This window comes from Eschscholzia californica, unplaced genomic scaffold (assembly GCF_041429995.1).
Source record: "Eschscholzia californica isolate CP2 unplaced genomic scaffold, dmEscCali1.0.p SCAF_2, whole genome shotgun sequence".
NCBI classification, from domain to species: Eukaryota; Viridiplantae; Streptophyta; class Magnoliopsida; order Ranunculales; family Papaveraceae; genus Eschscholzia; species Eschscholzia californica.
Genome location: NW_028238309.1, coordinates 54,848,091 through 54,872,259, shown reverse-complemented (window position 1 = coordinate 54,872,259; position 24,169 = coordinate 54,848,091). Strand labels below are relative to the sequence as shown.

General features: G+C 35.4%; 3 protein-coding genes across 3 annotated transcripts; 2 read left to right on the top strand and 1 right to left on the bottom strand.

The window, feature by feature from the left end:
- Positions 1 to 7,233: 7,233 nt before the first annotated feature.
- LOC147559151 (protein NETWORKED 1A-like) lies at positions 7,234 to 14,684 on the top strand. Its single transcript, XM_086660958.1, has 4 exons — positions 7,234 to 7,708; positions 8,290 to 8,535; positions 9,566 to 13,248; positions 13,403 to 14,684. Exons 2-4 carry the CDS (start codon positions 8,448 to 8,450, stop codon positions 14,507 to 14,509), a joined length of 4,878 nt encoding a protein of 1,625 aa, XP_086517084.1. The 5' UTR covers positions 7,234 to 7,708; positions 8,290 to 8,447; the 3' UTR covers positions 14,510 to 14,684.
- A 553-nt stretch (positions 14,685 to 15,237) lies between these two features.
- LOC147559150 (protein NETWORKED 1B-like) lies at positions 15,238 to 18,672 on the top strand. The gene is made up of 3 exons (XM_086660959.1): positions 15,238 to 16,113; positions 16,267 to 17,948; positions 18,104 to 18,672. Exons 1-3 carry the CDS (start codon positions 15,936 to 15,938, stop codon positions 18,500 to 18,502), a joined length of 2,259 nt encoding a protein of 752 aa, XP_086517085.1. The 5' UTR covers positions 15,238 to 15,935; the 3' UTR covers positions 18,503 to 18,672.
- A 532-nt stretch (positions 18,673 to 19,204) lies between these two features.
- On the bottom strand, positions 19,205 to 22,249 carry LOC147559149 (small ribosomal subunit protein eS1). Its single transcript, XM_086660960.1, has 7 exons — positions 22,025 to 22,249; positions 21,873 to 21,920; positions 21,648 to 21,753; positions 20,200 to 20,337; positions 19,925 to 20,110; positions 19,619 to 19,819; positions 19,205 to 19,460 (listed from the first exon to the last, which is right to left on the bottom strand). The coding sequence occupies exons 1-7, from the start codon at positions 22,033 to 22,035 to the stop codon at positions 19,362 to 19,364; spliced, it is 789 nt and encodes a 262-aa protein (XP_086517086.1). The 5' UTR covers positions 22,036 to 22,249; the 3' UTR covers positions 19,205 to 19,361.
- Between the last annotated feature and the right edge of the window lie 1,920 nt (positions 22,250 to 24,169).

Sequence of the window (24,169 nt, the reverse complement as noted above, 5' to 3'; positions counted from 1 at the left end):
AAAAAAAATGGTGGGGTTTACGTCTATTTGATGAAAGGGCCTTGACGGCTATTATAGATTTAACCCATAAAGTCATAAACCATATGATTATTCGGTTTATCATGATTGAGTAACTAGGGAGAAGTTATAAAAAGCTAGAGTTTGAGTGATCTCTTTCTCTATATTTTTATTCTTATCACCAATTGTGCTCTTTGTTTTGTTCATTCAATCTTAGTCATATGACTCCAAAGACACACCTAACTATTTAACGGAATTGCAAACTGCAAAGTCGGAAGCGAGTTTAATTTCAGACATCCAATAGTAGACAGTTGAGATTATAATGCAGTTTTATATTTGTTGCTTACGCACGGCTTGGTCAAAAGGGTGAGTAAAGCATGATAAACGTAACACTTTATTTTTGTTGAATGTTGGGTATTGATATCATCAAGTAATTTAAGACTTAGACCCAAAATTTCTCAACCATAGGTGGCCTCAGTGCCCTACCTCCTTTTCTTTTGGCTTGCTTTGGCTTCACCCAGCAGCCAGAAATCATTGCTAGATAGAGGGTAAAGATGATGGTTTTGTTGGGAGACTATCTTTTGGTGGAAGGGTTAGAAGGAGGAGGGGATATGGGTGTACATTTTGGTTGCTTCCCTACAAGTATGTCAAATTATGATTTCTTTCTTAAAGTTGTCCTTAACTTTAGAGTATCTTAATACAATTTGCTTCAAAGTGGTAGCAAATCTAGTTTTTCTTAAGATGATCTACTCTTTATTTTTTTGTTTGTTATGAACAAGATAATCCCATTTTTATTAGATTTGATTATAATGATCTATGAAGAAAAGAATAAAAAAGTTTGTATTTTATGCATTGTGAGTTCGATCAAATATATATTTATCTTGTCACAAAACTAATGATTTTTTATTTTACCTCTTGTTAGATTCAAAGTAAGAAATTCCCTTATGGACATCCTTGCTAATTTTATTATGTTTTAACTTCATATGCCACACAAATGAAAGTAGTCAATTAATATAGATTGACTAGAAATTTGATTCAAAACCAATATAGCATCTGTAGGTACATAATGAATGTCTGGAATTGATTCTGTTTAGTGAATAAATCAAATTGGAAATGACAATCTGAATCATAAAACTATAATGAAATATACGATCAATCAATAATTATCGAATTTGAAAAAGAGTCCGAAGGAATGAAAACGACATATAAACTTAATTAAATATGGTATCTTGGTCTGGATTATCTAGTGGGTGTAAACTCAAGGAACTCTTGTTAAACAAGAGGACTTCTCTCCATTTTTATAACACTAGACAAAAAACCTATGTCATTTGTTATATAGATATATTAAAACAACATTTTACTCATACATAATCCTCAATTGTTGTCCTTTTTTCAGTTAAAAAGTTTTTTTTCATGTGGACTGATACAACTATATTTTGCTGTCAAATAACAGTAACGTATTTAACAAAAAAAAATAACAGTTACATTTTTAAATAAAATAATTGGATAATTGGGACGTAACAGTTAATATGTTGTTTGTCTAATTGTGATTTTCAGTGAACTTTTCAAAATTATGATTAGAAATAATATTTGTGATGAGAAATTCCCTCCAACGAACTAACATCTTAAAATACGGAGTTGAAGTCCCATCCTTCTTAAGGGGCAAACTGACGGGTAATAAATTAATAATTGTCTTTTCATTTCATCTGGTCTAGGATAATTATGTCACGGCTTCTTTTCAATAATTCAATATGAGGTAATGAAGACAAAGCCGTTCCTAATATATTCCAAACTTTAATAAAATTGATGTTTTCATAGAAAAGGCGTGTTAAAGTACGACAACATTATATAATAGAAGAGAGAGACAGGAGAGAGGGAGACTGGGGGAGTACGTAAAAGTATTGATTGTTTTCAAGTTATGTAGTATGTATTCGTAAGTGGAACTCGAGGGTTAAAGAGTGAAACCAACTTTGTAATTGCTCTAGCCAGGATCATCATCTATAGTGTTTCATGGTGTTTGTGTTGTTTTAGATGAACTATTAATCTTAACTTCAACCGCTTCTATATTTTTCTTTATATCCATTTTGTGGTTATATACTGCAAAAACGTAATAACCATTTTTCATTTTTTTCTTTTTTTGAAATAACCATTTTACTTGAGAAGGCCAATAGCTCCAATTTAAACCCTAAACCGTCCAACACTAGCTCTTTTCTTCTTTTGTTGAGAAATTGCTAGCTCTTTTCTTCGTTTTGTAACATTTCTATTTTGACTTCAATTACTACCTCTGTCCCTTTCCTCTTTATTTCTCTCATCTTTTATAGGCGTCTCGCTTCCTGTCTCAGATTTCTCTTTCTCGACCGGACAGACAAAAAACAAAAGTTAACTTGTTACTTCAGTGTTATGGGAGATACACTATATAGAACTATTAGAATTGTCGTATTAATGTAATTATCTTAAGGATGTCATTGAATGAAATTCTACCTTAGTTCATTAATTCATTAAGATTATTTTATCTATCCCATTGACTTCATTTATTCATGATACTTTGATTTAATGATTTTCAATGAAAAAATTTTGTTATCTCACCCAATATATGCTTTCATATATAATTTACACAAAAGATAAATAACAAAATAGTAAAAGGAAGAAATTAATCATTTAACACGTGGCATATTGTTGTATTGTGATGTTATTTCGGGCACCGTCCAATACGCCCTTTCACTTTGGAAAGGATGGTTGGCTATCAGAATTGCCCTGTCAAAAGCGACCACTCTTATTGTTATTTAGCATTTTAAAATTACCTTATTACCCCTTAAATCAAGTGTAAATTGCGTTAAACCCAGTACAGCACAACCATATTTTTAGGGGGGTAGTGGTTGGGGACTTTGGGTGACATTTTCATGTCCCCCAATGTCCGTGTTATTGGTTGGGTGTTATTGGTTGGGGACATTTGAAATGTCCCCAAATGTCCGTGTTATTGGTTAGGGACATTTCAAATGTCTCCAAATGTCTATGTTATTCGTTCGGGACACGAAATTAGGGACATTTCAAGACAAATTGGTTTTGGGGACATTTGGAGACATTTTAGTGTAAATTTGGAGAGCTTTTGGAGAGAAAATGTCTCTCAAAATATGGAAGACACTTGGGGACATTTGAGTAAGGAAGATAATAAAAATAATTATTATTATCAAATCATATTATAATAATATTATCTTATTATTATATTACTACATTATTATATTATTATATTATTATTATTATTATATTATTATTATATTATTATTATTATTATTATTATTATTATTATTTTTATTACTATTATTATTATATATTTGAGTAAAGAAGGTAATAAAAATAATTATTATTATCCAATCATATTATAATAATATTATCTTATTATTATATTACTACATTATTATTATATTATTATTATTATTATTATTATTATTATTATTATTATTATTATTAATATTATTATTATTATTATTATTATTATTATTATTATTATTATTATTATTATATATTTGAGGAAGGTAATAAAATTTTATTATTATCAAATCATATTATTATAATATTATATTATATTATATTATATTATATTATATTATATTATATTATATTATATTATATTATATTATATTATTATTATATTATATCACTATTATATTATATTATATTGTATTATATTATATTATATTATTATTATATTATATTATATTATATTATTATTATATTAATATTATATTATATTATATTATATTAATATTTAACTATATTAAATAATAAATATTTACCAATTGTCCATCAATGTCCACAGATATCTACAGATGTCTACGAAAGTCGAAAAATATATATTTAGAAATATTAATTAATTTTTTTATTTCATATGGTAAGACAGTAATAATATTAAAATAATAAATATCAACTAAATATCTATCAATGTCCACAGACATTCACGGATGTCTACGAAAGTCGAAAAATATATTTTCAAAATAGTAGGGCAAATTTCATCAAAAAAAAAGTAGTAGGGCAAATTTATTTCGTATGATTAGACAATAATGATTACATTAAAATAATAAATGTCTACCAACTGCCATCAATGTCCTCAGATATCCACAGATGTCCACAAAAGTCGAAAAATATATTATTGAAATATGAGTACAAATATATTATTTCATATGGTTTGACAATAATGATAATATTAAAATAATAAATGTCTACCAATTATCCTTCAATGATGAGATAATAATAATAGTAATAATAATAATAATGATAATAATAATAATAATAATATCTACTACACATTTTGTCCATGGATTCAATATGTTGAAATGTCCCCAGGACATTTTGTCCATGAACCAAATGTCTTGAAATGTCTCTGAGACATTTTGTCTATGAATCAAATGTCCTGAAATGTCCATAAAGACATTTTGTCTACGAACAAATGTCCCGAAATGTCTTGAAATGTCTCTGGAACATTTTGTCTCTGAGTGTCCTCCAATGTCCTGAACCACTACCCTTAGTGTTTGATGGAACTTGAAAGGCTTAGCGTGGGATTTAAGTTGTTGATCCATAAGATGGAATGCCCGCCACCATTTTAAGAAAAAAAGAAAATTATCGCGTAAAAAATATTTAATCAAATTTTTTGTTTCTCCCAAGACCCCATCACCAAATTTTGTTTAGCCATGGGTGAGAAGATTAATGGTGGTTGTAATTAACGGAAGGCCAGCGCTTTAGGGAAAGCTAAATAGTTTCTGGAGTATGAAATTTTAAAGGGAATATGTAAAAGTTTGAAAAGTTTCCGAGGAAACATATTTTATGGGGAATATGGTTCAAAATAAAAAACTCTCCCCCTCACCTCCCTCCACCTCATCTTCTCTCTCCACCTCATCTTCTCCGATAGGTCGCCGGTCGGAAAATTTTCCGGCCGGCGACCATGAAAAAAAAAATATATTTTTTCACTCACTCACTCTCTCTCTAGAAACTCCGGCGAAGGGAATTTTTTTTTTTTCATGGTCGCCGGCCGGAAAATTTTCCGGAGAAGAGAGAGAGAAGATGAGGTGGAGGGAGAGAAGTGAGGTGGAGAGAGAGAGAGAGCTGAGGTGGAGAAGCTATTTTACTTTCCCCCTAAATAAAATTATCAAAAAATTGTCAAACAAAATTGACCAATTTTTGACCAAGTCTTCACACCCCGAAAACTATTTAGCTTTCCCCAAAGCGCTGGCCTTAACGGAAGTGAGGTTGAAGTTGGTGGTATGATATGGGAGGCCATGTGAGAAAATTTTGTGTTTCTTTAAGAAATGTGATAAAATCTGACATGAAAACTCGATCCGCTCGGTTGGAATGAGATCAGCTCAAAGAATGGCTTCATAAATTGAACGACTCGGTTGGATAACCATCGGCTCAGGTGGATAGAGTGGCTTGTCCCGCGGTGATAATTGGCTTGTCCTGCGGTGATAACTGGCTTGGATGGAAGTCGTGGCTCGACGAGCGGATGGTCAACTCAGGTGACGTTAAATCTGGCTCAGGCGGGTTGTCACGGTTTTGGTTGACGTTGTTATGAGGTTTGGAATGGCTCTGCCGGACTGAAATAACTAGCGTTATAGTTCTCAAGCAGTTGGTTCTAGAAGACATGAGTGATTCTTCCTCTGATGAAATAACTCTGATTTGATTTTTTTTTCCTTTTGTTATTTTGTTTTAGCCTGAATAGGTATCCTTTTTTCTTCCACTTTTCTACTCGCTTGCAAGATGCTGGTAGTCACAAAGAAAATTCGAAAATCGATAAAGTGGCGGATCAACTATTTAATCATAAATTATACTAAAATTACAGAAGTAAGGACTAAAACTGATTAACCTTCTCAAATACCAAGATAGATTTCACGATCGATAATCGAGAGGATGAAATGAAATAGACTTAAGGTTTTGGTTGGATATTTCGACCTATATCCACAAAGAAAGCCATGACCAACTACATTGCATTGATCTCCACAATTATGAATTTGTAGGAGTGATTCGTTACGTTTACCACTATATGACCTAATTAACTAGATCCCTATAACCCACTTATAACGTGAATTTAAGTTATTAGGAAACTTTTTTTTTTTTTGTTGAAATAAAGTTATTAGGAAACTCGTAACTAATCTAGCAAACTCGATATGTGTCTACTAATTGAGGAGATATCCTTAACATATACATTACATTTAGATCTTCAAATATTTTAGACTCTTCTTCTTGATGGTCCGATCCGAGACTAGGGGTGTTCGTTGGTTCGGTATCCAGTATTTTTGTGGCATCCGTTACCAAACCACTCATGGTTTGGTTAGTGATTTTTCAAACCGTTACCAAACCGCTCATGGTTTGGTTCGGTTACTAACCAAACCATCATAAGCGGTTTGGATACTACTGGATACCAAACCATACACAAAAACAAATTGTTCTCCATAAAAATCGGCGGATCGAGTTACTTTCTTCATACATTGACGTATAAAATCAAGACAACACTTCTTAACAATCAAACTAACATAATACGTCGAAAAAAATTTGAAACATTAAAGACATGCGCAAGCCACCGACTAGAATATTATATAGTAGCTAGTAACATTAGTGATACATGAATTGTTTTAATCTAATAGTACTAGCTAGTAACATTAATGATACATTTCAAAAAAAAATAGTAACATTAATGATACATGAATTGTTTTAATCTAATATTTGTTAGTAACATTGTATTGTAGTAGTGTTGTTGTTTTATACGGTTAGTAGTTATTCTTGTTTTTTGCAAGAATTTGACGAAAGATATGTATTTGTATGAAAGTATAGAGATATGATAGATATATTTTAGAAACAGTTATGTAAATATATAATTATATATATATTAATTGAACTTGACTGGTTCGGTTTGGTTTTAATGATTCCTAAAAATTACATCCACTTACCGAACCAAACCAGTTGGTTTTTTGAAATCTACAACCGTACCAAACCATTCGTTGTTTGGTTTGGTTTGAAAACCGACTGGACCGGTTTGGATCGGTTTGGTTTGATTGGTTCGGTCTATTTTTGCACACCCCTATCCGAGACTACTCAACCCTCATTATAATCTTTTTTTTTTTTTTTTGTTGAAATAACCCTCATTATAATCTTATTACCTAAATTGATCTTGCCCTAAACTCCATGACTAAACCCTTTGACGACAGCAAAGGAGGGGTAGTTTAGTAATTCATGTCATTGTAATACATTGACCTAAACTTTACCAACTCTCTCTAGAGAGAGAGGGAGAGAGGGAGAGAGAGTAATGACAAGAGACAGCAAAGAACAGGAGGAGAATATGTTAAATTGTTTTTTTTTAATGAAAGCAGAAAAGCAACATTGGTTTTAGACTTGTAGTTATGGTGTGGAAGTTACCAAATGTTCTTTCATTGAAATCAATACCCACTCTTTCTTTTTTTTGTCTTAATTCCACACTCTGTTTTCTTTCCTCTTAACCTTTCAATCCTTTCTTTCTAGCTTGTGTAAGATCAAGTCTTCCAATACTTATTAGAAAATAACACAAGTCTTCTTCTTCTACAACAGAATTGAAAAATAAAAACACAACTTCCCACACACATATATATATAGAGAGAGAGAGTCAATGGGATGATGGAGAAAGCAAGCAGCTGAGACCTTTAATCAGCTGCTGATAAAATACCCACCTGAGACTTGATCAATTTTACTGGTAAGTTACTGATTATCTGATTCTATTAGACCACTTTTGTTCCTGTTTGGGTGATACCCAACTTCCAAAAAAAGCAAATTTTCCTCTGTTGGTTGATTTTTCTTGGGGTTTTTGTGTCTGGGTATCCATGATTTTTGCTTAATTTTCACTTCAAGTTCTCTTTTGAAGTGTTTTTTTTATTGATTTTCTATGTGGGTTTGGTTGATCAGATACTTTTATGCAGTAAAAGTTTAAGTTTTTTTTTTGCAGATTTCAGATTGTTAATTTGATTTTTCTTAATGGGTATTGAGTGATCAAGTTAGGTATATAAGATCTTGGATACTGATTGTTCTGTTTTTTAGATCATCAGGAAGTTCTTATTCATGGTGGATTGCTGAAAATGTTTCTGTAGTTCATTGGTTGTAGATCATAAGTTTTCAAAATTTTCAGATATTGAGACTTCCTGATTTGAATTTGGGAGCATACTATCTTTGACCATGAATTTGGGATTTGCCCACATGATTTTTGTTGCACTAAATGAAATTTGAACTTCTTAAATCCTGAAATTAAATTAGCAGAATTCATCTGATCTTGTTTTCTAGGTACAAGGAAGGGAAACACATATTGTAAAGCATCTAAAGTGCCAAATTGGGTTGTTTTTGGAACCTCTATTTGGTTTTTATTCTTGATTATTAGATAAAGAAATTGGAGTTCATCAAAATTGGAATAGATAGTACTGGTGTTCTTGGCTAGAAATATTATGGCAACATTGAAACATTCAGAGTCAAGATTATCGAATAGCCATATAAGCTCGAATAACTCAAAATGGCTTCAAGAAGAACTTACAGGTATTGTTTTCCTTTTCATTGTTCTGACTGTTTAATGAATTCCCTACATATGGTTCAAATCTCTTTTCTGTCAATATTCATTTAGATCTTGCTATAGATGCTGTTAATATTCGTAAATAGGCTAAAATTTTGTTTAGATGTGATTCGAAATGATTGTGTATATGCTTTTCTTTTATCGTGCTAAATTATTGATCCATGAAGACAAGAGAAATTGTGCGTGGAAGAGTTGAGGTACTTTTCATTGGCTTTTAGGCTCTCCGGTTTATACATGAACTGGTTTACTCCCAATTGCATAAGCGAAACCGATAATTCTGTTCTGGTGCTCTCCCTTATTGATCTTGAAGAGAAAAATAGGACAGTTCTTGAATCATCGATTAGTATTTCGCTCTGTAACATGTTACTCCTTTTCAATATATTCTTTTGTGTAGGATACTCTAGTTAGTTAAATGGGTTGATGCGAGATGTACATATTGTGTGTGTGTGAGTGTGTGTGTGTGTGCACGCGCGCGTGAAAATCTTTCTGTACTTCATTGTGGATTGCTGTGTGTGTGTGTGTGTGCGTGATGTACATATTGTGTGTGTGTGTGTGTGTGTGTGTGTGTGTTCGCACGCGTGTATATACAGGCCGATTTCCACTGACATGGTGTACCACTATTAGATACCAATACCTGGACTAGTGCATGTGTTACATATATTTCGAAATATGAGCTATAAAAAAATCGGACGTTTAAAAGGTTCTATGTAAAAGATGCAAGGTTGGTTATCCTTCGCTGGCTTATAAAAAGTTTGGTTGTCCTCTGAAAGTTATTTTGATGTTCTTACCGATTTTTTTATAGCTGAAATTTGTATCTAGTCAGTTACCCTGTATATTCATAGAATTCTTGAAACACTTTTCTTCTTTTAGAAATAATTTTAAAATCTTTGATTTATCAAGTTTATTTGACGATGTAAATTCTCGTATCATGGTTAAAGAGTGAAACTTATCTACAGATTACTAACCCAGATTATATCGTCATTTTACTTGAAATAGATATGGATGCGAAATTCGAAGCAATGAAAAAGCTTTTAAAACCACAGGCAGATGACTTTGCAAGAAGGGCGGATCTGTTTTTTAGACAGCGTCCACAGATTTTAGGAATGGTGGAGGAGGTGCACCAAGCGTACCATGGTTTAGCTGGAAGATATGATCATGCAACAAGGGAACTTCGCCAGGCCAATGGTTTGGCGGTTGGTCCTGATGATGATTCAGGCACGCCCTCACAATCCCATTCTGGCAAAAGGAGTAGAGCCCATTCCGACAGACCCGAGCCGCTAACAAATAGAAAAGGGTTGAAACAGCTACATGACATTTTTGGGTCGGTTGAAGGGACCGACCATGTTACAGCGAGAAAGGACCAAAATTCTCATGACGAAGATAAAGCCCATGGTTCTCAAAATGGAGTCACTGGACAGGCTCAAGTCGTGTCTGAGTATGAGCAAGTTGGTAAATCTGAAGATGAAGTTCAGATTTTGAAGCAAGCAATTGCAAGATTAGAAGCTGAAAAGGAAGCTAGCCTTCTTCAATACCAGCAGAGCTTGGAAAAGCTATCTACAATCAAAAACGAACTTGATCAAGCACAGAAGGAAGCGGGTGAACTAAATGAGCGAGCAAGTAGAGCAGAAAAGGAAGCTGAAAGTTTAAAGCATGCTTTGTCAAACTTAGTAGCCGAAAAGGAAGCTGGTGCAGCTAATTACTTGCAGTGCTTGGAGAGGATATCCGATCTTGAGACCGCCCAAAAGGAAGCAGGACGACTCGATGAGCGAGCAAGTAAAGCCGAAAAAGAAGTTGAAACACTAAAGCAATCTCTCTCCAAATTAGAAGCTGAAAATGAAGCTAGTCTTCTTCGATACAAGCAATGTCTAGAGAAAATATCTGATCTAGAGACTAAACTTTCATATGCTGAAGAGGAAGCCAGAAAGCGCAATGAGAAACGAGATAAAGCCGAAGCTGAAGTTCAATCCTTACGGGAAATCATTACTAAATTAAATGAAGCAAATGAAGCAGCTACTATACAATACCAGCATTGTCTGGAAACAATATCTGAGCTTGAAACCAAGATTACTCGTGCCCACGAGGAAACAACACGGCTTAACAACGAACTAGCAATGGGGGTCAAAAAATTTAACTCTGCCGAAGAACAACATCATATGTTGGAGAGAGCATATCAATCTCTGAAATCAGAAGCTGATACCTTGATGCAGAAAATGGGTATGCTAATAACACATGAGCTTGTACAGAAAGATGAAGAGTTGGTAAATCTCCGAGCTCAAATGCAAGAAGAGCACATGCACTTAATTCAGGCCGAAGATGCTCTTATTAATCTGCAAGAATTACATTATAAATCTCAAGATGAACAGAGAGATCTAGAGATGGAGCTCGAAGATAGGTTTCAGATGTTGGAGGAGATGAAGCTTCAGAACCAGTACTTAGAAGATGAAATTCAGCAGCTGAAAGAGGAAAACAAGAACCTAAACGTTCAGAATGTATCTTCAACCATGTCGATAAAGAATTTGCAGGAGGAAGTCCTTGGCTTGAAAGAAACAATTGAGAAAGTCAAAGAGGAATCTGAACTCCGTTTAGATCAAAGAAACGCTCTACAGCAAGAGATTTACTGTCTAAAAGAAGAAATAAATGAATTAAATCGACGTCACCAAAGTGTCATTGAGCAAGTTGAGTCAGTTGGGTTCGAACCAGATTCCCTCGGTTCGTCTATTAAGAACTTGCAAGATGAACAATCGAAATTGAGAGAGATAAACCAGAATGAAAGAGATGAAAAAGATTCTCTTTTGGAAAAATTAGAACACATGGAGAAGCTTTTGGAAAAGATCGCCCTTCTCGAGAATTCACTTTCAGATGTAAATGTGGAACTAGAGGAGTTGAGAGAGAAACTGAAAACACTCGAAGCAACACGCGAGTCTCTTCAGCAAGAAAAAACGGTTTTGGTTGCTGAGAAAGCTAGCTTGGTTTCTCAGTTAGAGACCATAAAGGAGGATCTAGGCATGCTCTCCGAAAAAAATATGTTACTGGAGAATTCGCTCGCTGATGTCAATGTTGAGCTTGAAAGCTCGAGGGTTGCATCAAAGAATTTGGAAGAGTCATTCCAAGCTGTCAACAATGAGAAATCCAGCCTTCTTAGTGAACGAGACTCTATGGTTACTAAGTTGGAAAGTGTTCAGGAAAAGCTAGAAGACGTGGAGAAGTGTTACAAAGAGTTAGGTGAAAAGGATTCATATCTGGAGAAGGAAAAAGAGTCAATTCTTGATCAAGTAGCCGAATTACAGACCTCCTTGGCCCACGAGAGAGAAAAACATGCAAGTTTCTTACGGTCAAATGAGACCCATGTGGCTAGTTTGGAAGAAAAGATCCTTGTATTGCAAGAAGAACACCTAACAATGAAGAGAGACTTTGAAGCAGAACAGGATAAAGCCATGAAAGCTCAGATCGAGTTCTTCATTTGGGAGAGATGTGTTCGAGATGTTGAGGAAAGGAATTTCTTTCTATTGATTGAGAATCAAAAACACATTGAAACATCCAAGTTGTCAGAGAAACTCATTTTGGAATTGGAACAGAAAAATGTCGAACAACAAAGTGAAGTCAAATCTTTGTCGAACCAAGTCAATAAACAAAGAATGGGGATTCATCATGTGTTGAGGTCACTTGGGAACGATCTTGATTACGAGTGTCAAGATAAAAAGGAAGAAGAGGAAAGACTAATTCAGCATATCGTAAAGAAAATCGAAAACATGGGCAACGAGTTGGTTGAAACCCAAGATGAGAAACAGCAGCTGGTGTTCGAGAAATCTGTTCTTACAACCCTGCTTGAGCAACTAACATCAGATATGCAAGAATCACGCCTCATATTACAAAATGAAAACTTCAAATTACTTCAAGAAAGCGAGTTCTTTATGATGGAAGTCTCCAACTTGAAGGATCGAAACAGCAAATTAGAAGAGGAAAACAGTGTTATGATTGAAGAAGTCATGGTTTTAAGCAACCTCTTCTTCATGCTCAAGAGCTTTCGTGCTGAAAAGGCTGCAGAAGTGAAAGGACTCGGAGAAAGTCTGGATTATCTTCATGAGATTAATGGTGGTCTTGGGAAGGAGATAAGAATAATGCGGGAAGGAATGGAGAAATTAGAGAATGAATTATACGCAGTCAGAAACGAACATGATCAGTTAAATCATGAAGTTGAAATCAGAAAGGAGCTTTTGACTAAAAAAGAAATGGAACTTTCTTACCTTCAACAGAACTTCGATATAATTGAAAGCGAAAAATTGGATTTACATCTTAAAATTGAAGAATACAAGATGAAAGAAGAGAATCTATGCACCGAGCTGAAAGAGAATAGAAATGAGAGTGAATCTTTGGAAGCTGAGGCCGAAAAACTGTATAACGACCGTGAGATCTCGACCACTCGTGCCATTGTTCTCGAGGAAAAATTATATAACCTCATAGGAGCATTTGAAAAACTTGAAGATAAAAGTGCCACTCAGATTGAAAAGATTGAACATCTAAAAGAAAGTCGTCACATATTGGAAGGTGAAATTGGAGAAATGAAATACGAGATTGCAAAATATTCAAATGACGTGGTTCCATTGATGAAAAGTATAAAGTCACTCGAAGAACTTGTGTTTTCAGAAATGACAGAACTGGAAGGCAATCACGAAATGGAGGTACATTTTTCTGTACAATGAATTTATTTCATTTGATTGGTCTCTCAACGATGAATTTTTAGATGATGCTCTCATGATAGTAGCCCAAATAAAATTTTAATGATAGTTATTTTCGATCTAATTTATGACTGATTCTTTCTGCCTTTCTCTCCAGGACTTGGGGCATACAAAGCATCTGCATGACAGTAGCTCCGAAGAGTTGTGTGAAAATTGCAACCATGTAGTGTCGAATGGAGTAGGGGACTTGCCCGACCTAGAGTCCAGACTAAAAGCAGTTGAGAAGACATTAATTGAAATGAAGAAACTCAAAATGCAGGAAAAAATGGAAACCGATATTAAGTTAGAATCTTCCATGAAAGCGGTCGAAGACTCTAAAAGTTACTGGGTTGGGTATGAGGAAATTAAAACAGGAAAGAACATTGTTGTGGAGCCCATAGAAGTGAAACTTGCGGGTGATCACGAAGATCTTGATGCTCCTAAAAGTAAAGATATTATGCCTGATCCATCTGCAGCTTCTTCTTCTTCTTATGATCCTGATCTTGCGCAACACCTAAAGAGCGATAGAACTTGGTTGAATGACCAGAGTGAAGCCAACATTATTGATAATAATGAAGGCCAGAAGAGTGAATATAACAAGTCTTTCGCCCCAGACGACGAGGAGGAGTTGGTTGTGGACAAGTTAGAAGTCTCGAAGAGTACTACTAGGGAAGATCAAGAAGCAAGCACGAGAAAGGTCTTAGAGAGGCTATCTTCTGATTCGAAGAAGTTAACCAACTTAAACATAACAGTGCAAGGCTTGAAAAGTAAGGTAGGGCAAACACCGAAAACCAGACGGGCAGATAATTATGAATACGATATGGTTGATGGGCAATTACAAGAAATTGAGAACGCCATTATTCGGTTACTTGATATAAATGGCACCTTAAGAGACAATATTGAGATTCCATTATCCCACAAGGGGAAAGCCGAAATGGAATCGGAGGAAGGCATAAACATCAGAAGACGAAAAGTTTTCGAACAAACAGAAAGGCTGTCTGAAAAGATTGGAAAATTGGTGCTAGAAGTGCAGAGAATACAGCTTGTTCTGTCCAAACTTGAAGTTGAACATGCAACAGAAAGATCACCAGGTGTTAATGGGGGAAGAAAAAGAGTCCTTCTGAAGGATTATTTTTACGGCGATCGGAAAACGAGTAGTACACGCAGGCGAAAGAGGGACCGGTTTTGTTTGTGCGTAAGACCTTCGACTGTTGAAGAAGACTGAGACAAGGTGGGTTATATATTTGATAATTCAACTTGTAAAGATTCATATATTGATAGTATTTTGATAATGTTTACTTTTCATTTAAGAAGATGTTATAAATACTGAGTGATGTTCTTGTGAGGAATAAATGATTTGTGTAATAAATATAGAAGAGATAAAGGGATAATTTTTCTTAGCTTTGGCTTCACCACCTATATCAACAAACATGTTCTTTTGATATCACTGGTTCACTTCCCACTCTTTCATTTCCTTTTTGTCTTAATTCCACACCCATTTGAGATTTCTTTCCTTTTGACCCTTCATTTAGGGGTTACCAAGATGGGCCAATCTGACCAGTCCGAACTTGGCCGAATTCAGTAAATAGTTTTTTTGGACAGAATTGGACAATGTTTGACTTGTCAAAAACCAATAATCCAATGGTTTGACTTCGGCTTGGTTAACTGAGTTCGGTCAGGCCGATCAATTGAGTTGACTTTGATCGGTTCGATTTCGGCCCGTGATTTAGCCAAACTGCCACTGATTGGTTTGCCTACTTGTCAAAAGATTAATCAACCAACGGTTTGACTTAGTCTTGGTTAATTGAGTTCGGCCAGACCGACAAACCGAATTTAGTCGAGTTAAACCGAACAGAGTCAAACGAAGTCCATTGATAGTTTTGATCGGCTTGACTTCGGCTGATGGTTTAGCCAAACTACTGTTGATTGGTTTGCCTTCGGTTAGACTCTTAATGGTCGGCAACCCACCGCTGCTCACCCCTTGCTTTCATCCCTTCCTTTCTCCTCTTCCCAATCCAGCTAGCCTGTAAGATCAAGTCTTCCAATACTTCTTTAAAAAATAAGACAAGTCTTCTTCTATAACAGAATTGGAAAATAAAATATAAAGCACAAGTTAATTTTGCTTAATTTTCTACTCAAGTTCTCTTTGAAGTGTTTTGATATTGATGTTTTATGTGGGTTTGGTTGATCAGATACTTCTGAGCAGTACAAGTTAAGTTTTTTTTTTTTTTGACAGAGTTCAGTTTATAATTTGAATTTTCTTAATGGAATATTGAGTGATCAAGTTAGGAATACAAAATCATGAATGTTGATTACTCTGTTTTTTAGATCATGGGGAAGTTCTTATTCATGGTGGATTGCTGAAAATCTTTCTGTACTTCATTGGTTGTAGATCATAAGTTTTTAAATTTTCAGATATTGAGACTTCCTGTGTTGAATTTTGGATCATACTATCTTTGACCATGATTTTGGGTTTTGTGCACATGATTTTTGTTGCACTAAATGAAATTAGAACTTCTTAATTCCTGAAATTAAATTGGCAGGATCTATCTAATCCTGTTTTCTAGGTACAAGGAAGAGAAACACAAATTGGAATTCATCGAAATTGGAAATATAGTACTGGTGTAAGGTGTTTCTTGCCTAGAAATATCATGGCGACATCGAACCAATCAGACTCAAGATTATCGAATAGTTCTATAAGCCCGAATAACTCAAAACTGGCGTTCTTGGCTAGAAATATCATGGCGACATCGAAACAATCAGACTCAAGATTATGGAATAGTCATATAGGCCCGAGTAACTCAAAATGGCTTCATGAAGATCTTAGAGGTATTGCTTTCCTGAAATCTTCTCTTCTTTTTAGACTTTAAATGTTTCGTTTACCAAGTTTTCTTGACGACGTAAATTCTGGTACATCAGTAAAGGGTAAAACTTATCGACAGATTACTAACCCAGATTATATCGTCATTTTACTTGCAATAGGTATGGATGCGAAATTCGAAACAATGAAAGGCCTTTTACAACCACAGGCAATTGACTTTACAAGAAGGGCAGATCTGTACTTTGGACAGCGTCCAGAGATTTTAAGAATGGTGGAGGAGGCGCACCAAGCTTACCATGGTTTAGCTGGAAGATATGATCATGCAACAAGGGAACTTCACCAGGCCCATGGCTTGACGGTTGGTCCTGACGACGATTTGGGCATGCCCTCACAATCCCATTCCGGCAAAAGGAATAGAGTTCATTCTGTCAGGCCCGAGGAAACAATATCTGAGCTTGAAACAAAGATTACTCGTGGCGACGAGGAAACAGCACGACTTAACAACGAAATAGCAATGGGGGTCGAAAGATTTAAATCTGCCGAAGAACAACATCATTTGGTATATCAATCTCTGAAATCAGAAGGTGATACCTTGATGCAGAAAATGGGTATGCTAATAACACATGAGCTTGTACAGAAAGATGAAGAGTTGGTAAATCTCCGAGCTCAAATGCAAGAAGAGCACATGCACTTAATGCAGGCCGAAGATGCTCTTAATAGTCTGCAAGAATTGCATTATAAATCTCAAGATAAACAGAGAAATTTAGAAATGGAGGTCGAAGATAGGTTTCAGACATTGGTGGAGATGGAGCTTCAGAACCAGTGCTTACAAGATGACATTAAACAGCTTAAAGAGGAAAACAAGAACCTAAGAGCACTCGAAGCAACCTGTGAGTCTCTTCAGCAGGAAAAATCGGCTCTTATTGCTGAGAAAGCTAGCTTGGCTTCTCAACTAGATATCATAGAGGAGAATCTCAGCAAGCTTTTCGATAAAAATACGTTACTGGAGAATTCACTCACTGATGTCAATGTTGAGCTTGAAGCCTCGAGGGTTGCATCGAAGAATTTGGAAGAATCATTCCAAGATATCAAAAATGAGAAGTTCGGACTTCTTACTGAACGAGACTCTATGGTTACTAAGTTAAAAAGTGTTCAGGAAAAGCTGGAAGACGTGGCGAAATGTTACAGCGAGTTGGGTGAAAAGCATTCGTATCTGGAGAAGGAGGAGTCAATACTTGATCAAGTAGCCGAATTACAGACCTCCTTGGCTCTTGAGAGAGAAAAACATGCAAGTTTCTTAGAGTCGAATGAGACCCATTTGGCTAGTTTGGAAGAAAAGATCTTTGTATTGCAAGAGGAGCGCCGAGCAGTGGAGAGAGACTTTGAAGCAGAGCAGGATAAAGCCATGAAAGCTCAGATGGAGTTCTTCATTTGGGAGAAATGTGTTCGAGATGTTGAAGAAAGGAATTTCGTTCTATTGAATCAAAATCACGTTGAAACATCCAAGTTATCAGAGAAAATCATTTTCGAATTGGAACAGAAAAACGTCGAACAACAAGGTGAAGTCAAATCGTTGTTGAACCAAGTCGATAAACAAAGAACGGGGATTCATCGTGTGTTGAAGTCACTTGGGAATTACGAGTATCAAGATAAAACGGAAGAAGATGAAAGATTAATTCAGGATATCGTAAAGAAAATCGAAGACATGGGTAATCAGTTGGAAGGCAATCACGAGATTTCAAAATACTCAAATGACTTAGTTCCTTTGGTGGAAAGCATAAAATCGCTCGAAGAACTTGTGTTTTCAGAAATGACAGAACTGGAAGGCAGTCACGAAATGGAGGTAGTTTTTCTGCACAATGAATCTATTTCATTTGATAAGTTTGTCTCTCAACTATGATTTTCGATGATGTTCTCATGATAGTAGCCTAATTAAACTTTCAATGATAGTTATTTTCGATCTAATACATGACTGATTCTTTCTGCCTTTCTATCCAGAATTCGGGACCTATAAGGGACCTGCATGACAATAGCTCTGAAGAATTGTGCAAAAATTGCAACCGTGTAGTGTTGGATGGAGTAACGGACTTGCTCGACCTAGAGTCTAGACTAAAAGCGGTTAAGAACACATTGATAAAAATGAAGAAACTCAAAATGCAGGAAAAAGGGGAAACCAGTATTAAGTTAAAACCTGCCATGAAAGATGCAGAAGACTCTAAAAGCTACCGGGTTTGGCCTGAGGAAATTAAACCAGGAACATCATCAGCTGTTGTTGAAAAAAAGAGAGTCCCTTTGAGGTATTATTTTTACGGCAATCGGGAGACGGGTAATACACGTAGGCATAAGAGGGACTGGTTTTGTTTGTGCGCAAGACCTTCGACTGTTGAAGAAGACTGAGACAAGGTTGGTTATTTGATAATTCAACTTGTAAAGATTCATATCTTTTAGAGTATATTGATAATGTATATGTTTCATTTGTGAAGATGTTATAAATACTGAGTGATGTGCTTGTAAGGAATAAATGATGTGTAATATAAAAGAGATGAAGGAGAACTATCTTAGCTCTATATAGATTGGCGAACATGTTTTCCCCCATCTTGTTTCCTTCAAACTCACTACTACACCTTCGGAAACTAAAGGATGCAAGGTGCAACCTTAAAGACTACCCTTTGTGCCAAAGCCCTTGAAGCCTTATTCGGCACGAAAAAGGAAACAGTTTACAAAGAGTAGCAACCTCAATACTTCACAAATTTGGTTTGGTCTTTCCGTAAAGACTTATTTTGTTCCGTTGAGGGTATGCCATTCGCAATACACTGCATATCAAATACTATCACAAAATGCAATTTCCGCTACCCTCATTCCACTCGGCGACAAATATCGCCTGACAGTTGGTTCATCAAGAGAACAAGAATCGACTCTAGTACTCAGACATCGTTTCTGCTAGACAGAGAAACCTTCAATCAGTTTGTTTAGTATAGAAGTAGCCAAGTCACAGTCACATATTGGCTGCTAAGACTTTACCAATTACTGCACATTGCAAGTCAGGGGATAACAGAGAAACAGAAGATCAAGATACAAGAACTATTGCGCCTAACCCGATAAAAACCACAAAATCACATTTCGATCATCAAAGTCGAAGCAACTCTATCCATATATAAATCTCAATGCCTACCTTTATGTTTTAAGGTTAACGAAACAAAAGACTTACATAAGCAGTGAAGGAAAATAAAATTGAACATGAGACATGTGAACCTTTCTACGCTGCGCCAACAACTTCAGTCTCTCCCTCCACTGGGGTTTCTTCAGCTGGCCTATCCACCTTCACACCCACATCTTCCGAGTAGTCACCATGAACCTGCATTTCCATAAAAACTTATCAAACTGAAATATTTTTAGAGAATCCTACCCTTTATATCGGATAAGATACTTTTAACAGGTAACCTAGTGATCCTTCGACTGTAAACCTACAACATTCTCCAATAAAGACGGGGAGAATATGAAAACAAAACATACCTCCATCAACTTTCCAAGATCAAACTTGGGAGCCTTCAAGATTTTCACCTTCCTAACGAAAACGTTTTGAAGGGGATAGATGCCCGATGTTGCCTTCTCAATCTCTTTTCCTATGACTTCTGGGATGAATTTTGCCACTAACTCTTTCAGATCACAGGTAGAAGCTTGGTTAACCATGATTTCAGTCATCTTTCGGCGAATCTAATTCAAATTACATTAGAAATAGTAAGTTGTAACTTTACATGCATCACTAGTAACATCGGGAGTAAGACTACAATAAAATATAGTGATGAACTCCAATCCTACCTGACGGATCTGGCTGGATTGTGCATAGCAGGTCCTCTTGACCTGGTTGGGACGTCTCTTTGTGAATCCAATGCAGAACATTCTCAATGTGTAGTTGTCTGTTGTCTTCACATCTACATGAGCCTCGATCAAAGTTTGCCACTTGCGGACCAGAGATCTCAGCTTGTCTGTCGTGAAATCCATACCCTAAATAATAAAAAAAATCAGATTAACATTTATTATATTCCACAATCTTTTTATATTTTTCTTCTACGGGAGGTGGTATGCATCGTTACCCAGAAGTTAGTGAGGACATTCTTTCCCTGGACATCTTCCACCCTTAGTCGCATCTTTCTGTAAGACTGGTCCTCATCGCCCTGAAGATCAGCTAAACAGACCTCAAACACTCGGTGCTTGAGTCCTTCAGAAGCAATCTGCAAGTGGGAAAAACATATAAAATTAGTAAACAAATACCAAAGTTGCAACACTTAAAGTTAAAGAAATTCTCATTGAACCAGGAAACTCAATACACCGATTACACGGCTGTATCAATCATAATCACTCAGTGTCCTAAAGTAGAGATTTAAGTTATTAGCATCTAATATACAGAAGACTATTCAACTTTTTGCAAGAAAATCTAAGACCTGAAATCCGGGGCTTAAAAGTAAGAAATTTTTTTTCGGACTCAAGAGCTCTGCCTTGAAGTCCGGATATTCGCAGCACAGCAGGTTTAAGTTGAACCAAGTATATTAAACACTGACCCAAGAGCAGAATCAGAAAAACACAAGATAAATATGCTATATCTTGTTCTGTTGACATTTATCTGCCCTTCCATTCTCATAAAAAGGTCTAAAGATTGATGTGAACACCAAAAAACAATAAGAAACTCCACAGATATATAGTGATTTAGTAACTTAGTCATCAAAGCAATCTTAAAGTCAATTATGACAGATACAAGAAGCTTTCTGAGATGCCAACTTCTCTATCAAGTTCTTCAGATTTCACTATTGGATAGAACACAAAGGTCTACTGGTTGTGAAATATCAAAACTTTTGACATCTATTATCTTCCTAGAACTAGAAGGACAACGGATTTCACACAAAATATACCAGTGATTTTGAGTCCACGAGTTTATGGAAACATATTATAGAACAACTTCTGATGAATATATGATCGACATTGTCAGCGCACTATGTTGACAATAATCATAGAAATATTATCTTTACTCCAATAATGAATAAAAGCCCCAAGACAAGGTGCAACTGTTGGAAGGGGACATGAGCAATAGAACCTGGCTGGCTCTCGTAAATAAAGTTAATAAATCCAAAATGATTCACAAAGATAATCCATTTAAGTCGTAAAACAACAAATTTTCAGTATTCAAATTCGTAACCACCAAGACTAAGTCAGTAATTAGCAAACAAATGCTTGTTGTGTTCCATTAACAATTGATCTAAAATTATTTTTTTTTAAGAATTATCAAATCCATGATCATTGATGGATGGAACCATTCAATGCAATGAACTTTTGAATCTGACTTGAGGTTAGATATCAAATTAGTTGAAGAGAAAAGACATTTAAGCAAAAAAAAAAAAGAATTACTCTAAAGCAAAACATGAATACCAAATCGTGGATTCACAAGCATTTACATTTCTGAATCATATTCATATTCAACTCAAATTGTAAATATCAGTCAATACACAAAGTTGTAGATCAAATCAAAATAGGGTAACTAATAACGAACCTTGGTTCCTTGAGTACGAGAAACAAGGGTTTTTCCCACATTTCTCACAGAGAAAAGTGATGGGGCCTTGATATCATACCAATCCTTCTTTGCAAAAGGATCAACCCTGGATTAACATATACCAAAAATTAATCAAAAAGATCTGAACTTTAGAAGTATTTTAGCAGAATTATAAACTGAGAATTTGAATATCTAGGGTTTTAATCAGGTTTCGATGAAACTCACGTTTTCTTCTTTCCTCCTTTCTTCCCTTTGGAGATTCTTTTGTTCTTACTGTGAAAACACAAAAAAAAGAAGAGATAGTATAGGATCAGTAGGGAGAAACTATAGAAGAGAGAGATATAGAGAGAGAGTGAGAGAGAGAGAGAGGGCAATACCCGACTGCCATTGTTGATTGCTGAGGTACTGGATCAGCTTCAAAAGGTTAAGATAGAAGAAAACACTCCCGTAAGAACACCAAAACCCTAACTTCAACCCTAATTTTCATTTACTTTATACGCCCAGCTGCCAGGAATTTCGACCCCTATTTTAACTGAAACTACGAAAATGTCCTAGTTTACAAATAAGGGTTAATTTGACATTGACTCCCAATTATTTTTAGTGATATAAGGACTTCGCCCCCAAACTGATAAGTGTTCTGGCGTTGACCCCCAATTGGTGTTTTTCCGTCATTTTCTCGTTAAATGGTTGGCGTGTGAAACACACGCGTGATTCGTGACAAAACCGTCAATTAGAAGATTAGTAGGAAGAGGAGGTGGCTTATACTGAAGATGCGAGGAGGAAGATTGTGAAAGCCATTGATGCGGTTCATGCTTTGAAGACACAAGGAAGAACTTTGTATGATTTGGAGGTTAGGGGTTTTGTTCTTCAGAGGTCCTGCGATCAGGAAAAAAACTATGGATGCAAAATAGGGGTTAGGGTTTTTATTCTCGGGCATGTTTCTTTCTTGAGTTGATTCTGAAAAGTTAGTGTTTGCCATGAAACTAGTGTCATCTTCTTGTTATGGGTTGTTTTGAATCTTGTAATCAAGGTTAATGGTAGATTTGGGATTGAGCAACAAAAAATCATTATTTCATCACCGATGATACCATCTTCCTCTAACCTTAAAACCCATTACCCATTTTCTTCTATCTTATTTCTGATGACATTATTTTCTCTCTCTAGATTCCTTCTCCTCTAGTTTGTTATTGTATTCTTAATATCGAAGTATGGGGAAGTAAATTCAAAGCCAACCCAAGATAAAAAAAAAAAAAACCTATACTTGATTTCATTAACAAAATCTCACATGAAAATCATCCTCATGGAATACATAAGATTTACTGTAACTGGGTAGGAGATGAAGATGATGAAGAGGAGGTTGAAGAGTTGTAGGATAAGGAACATGAAGAGCGTCGTAGATAAAGAAAACGGAGTTTTCCGAAAGTGGGTGTTGGATTGGAAGAGATTGGTAGAATTTAGGAAAATCGATTCGAGAGAGTCATGAGAGAGTAGGGAAGAACCGGTAAGAAGTTAAAATATATAGAGAGAGAAAGAAAGATGGGTAATGAGCATTCTTTCTCATGATCAACAGTAGATCATTGAGCATTCTTCTCGTCAACAGTTGATCATGAGAATGAAGGTTCACCGTAGGATTAGATGAAGGGCACTTTTGTCACGAATCACGCGTGTGTTTCATTTTGGGAGTGAAGTCCTAATATCACTAAATAATTGGGGGTCAATGTCAAATTAACCCTACAAATAATTGTGTCGATCGGGACCCGTCTCAGAATTAGGCAGGCCGTGCTCGAGGGTTCCAAGCCCATGGAGTTCACACCATTTCACCTAGGAACGCCGTTTTGGAAAGCTAACAAATTTTCCGTAATACGAAATATTAAAAAATAATTGTAAATTTTGTCAAATTTTCTAAAATACAAAATCTTGAAATGAAAATGTAAGTTATGTCAAATTCTAAAGGGGAACAAACTTCTTCAATAACATATTGTGGTGATGATGAAAGAAAGGAGTTATTTTATTTTCTTTATATTCTAGCTTTCTTAAAAATCAGTCTTTTTCAACCAAACGAATCAAGATTTTGATAAGTATTTAAGCTTTCGTCTTATTGGTCATAACCAAACAATGCTTTGAGGAGTCTATGCTAGACAATAACATATTTTGTAGTTTTAATTTTCTCTCGTTATATAAATGTTATCAAAAGAAGGAAATATAAAAAATCATATTTGAGTTTACATTGGGCATTTATTTTTTAGTTTTGTGTCTCCTAATAATTACCTCAGGCCTGTCTTAGGATAGCATAGGTGTTGTTCCGTTATATTCTAATGGGCACACAATATGGATTTCTCCTACCAAAATGTCTGACTACGGGTTAAGGGTCTACGCTCGTTTAGAAAAACAAGAATTTTGACCTTTCTATCTTTTCACTTAATAAATGTTATTAAAAGAAGCAAAAGAATACACTAGATGGGAATTTATTTTCTTTACTTACTTTTATTTAGCGTCTCCTAAATATTGATCTAGAGAAATCA

Bases quoted from the DNA above. Each gene is read 5' to 3' on its own strand.
- LOC147559151 (XM_086660958.1), top strand. From the start codon at position 8,448: ATGGCAACATTGAAACATTCAGAGTCAAGATTATCGAATAGCCATATA. The intron at 8,536-9,565 runs GTATTGTTTTCC...TACTTGAAATAG, and splicing joins GCTTCAAGAAGAACTTACAG to ATATGGATGCGAAATTCGAA. The intron at 13,249-13,402 runs GTACATTTTTCT...CTTTCTCTCCAG, and splicing joins AAGGCAATCACGAAATGGAG to GACTTGGGGCATACAAAGCA.
- LOC147559150 (XM_086660959.1), top strand. From the start codon at position 15,936: ATGGCGACATCGAACCAATCAGACTCAAGATTATCGAATAGTTCTATA. The intron at 16,114-16,266 runs GTATTGCTTTCC...TACTTGCAATAG, and splicing joins GCTTCATGAAGATCTTAGAG to GTATGGATGCGAAATTCGAA. The intron at 17,949-18,103 runs GTAGTTTTTCTG...CTTTCTATCCAG, and splicing joins AAGGCAGTCACGAAATGGAG to AATTCGGGACCTATAAGGGA.
- LOC147559149 (XM_086660960.1), bottom strand. The intron at 20,338-21,647 runs GTTCGTTATTAG...TCCCACTTGCAG, and splicing joins CTCGTACTCAAGGAACCAAG to ATTGCTTCTGAAGGACTCAA. The intron at 19,820-19,924 runs GTAGGATTGGAG...AATTTGAATTAG, and splicing joins AATCCAGCCAGATCCGTCAG to ATTCGCCGAAAGATGACTGA.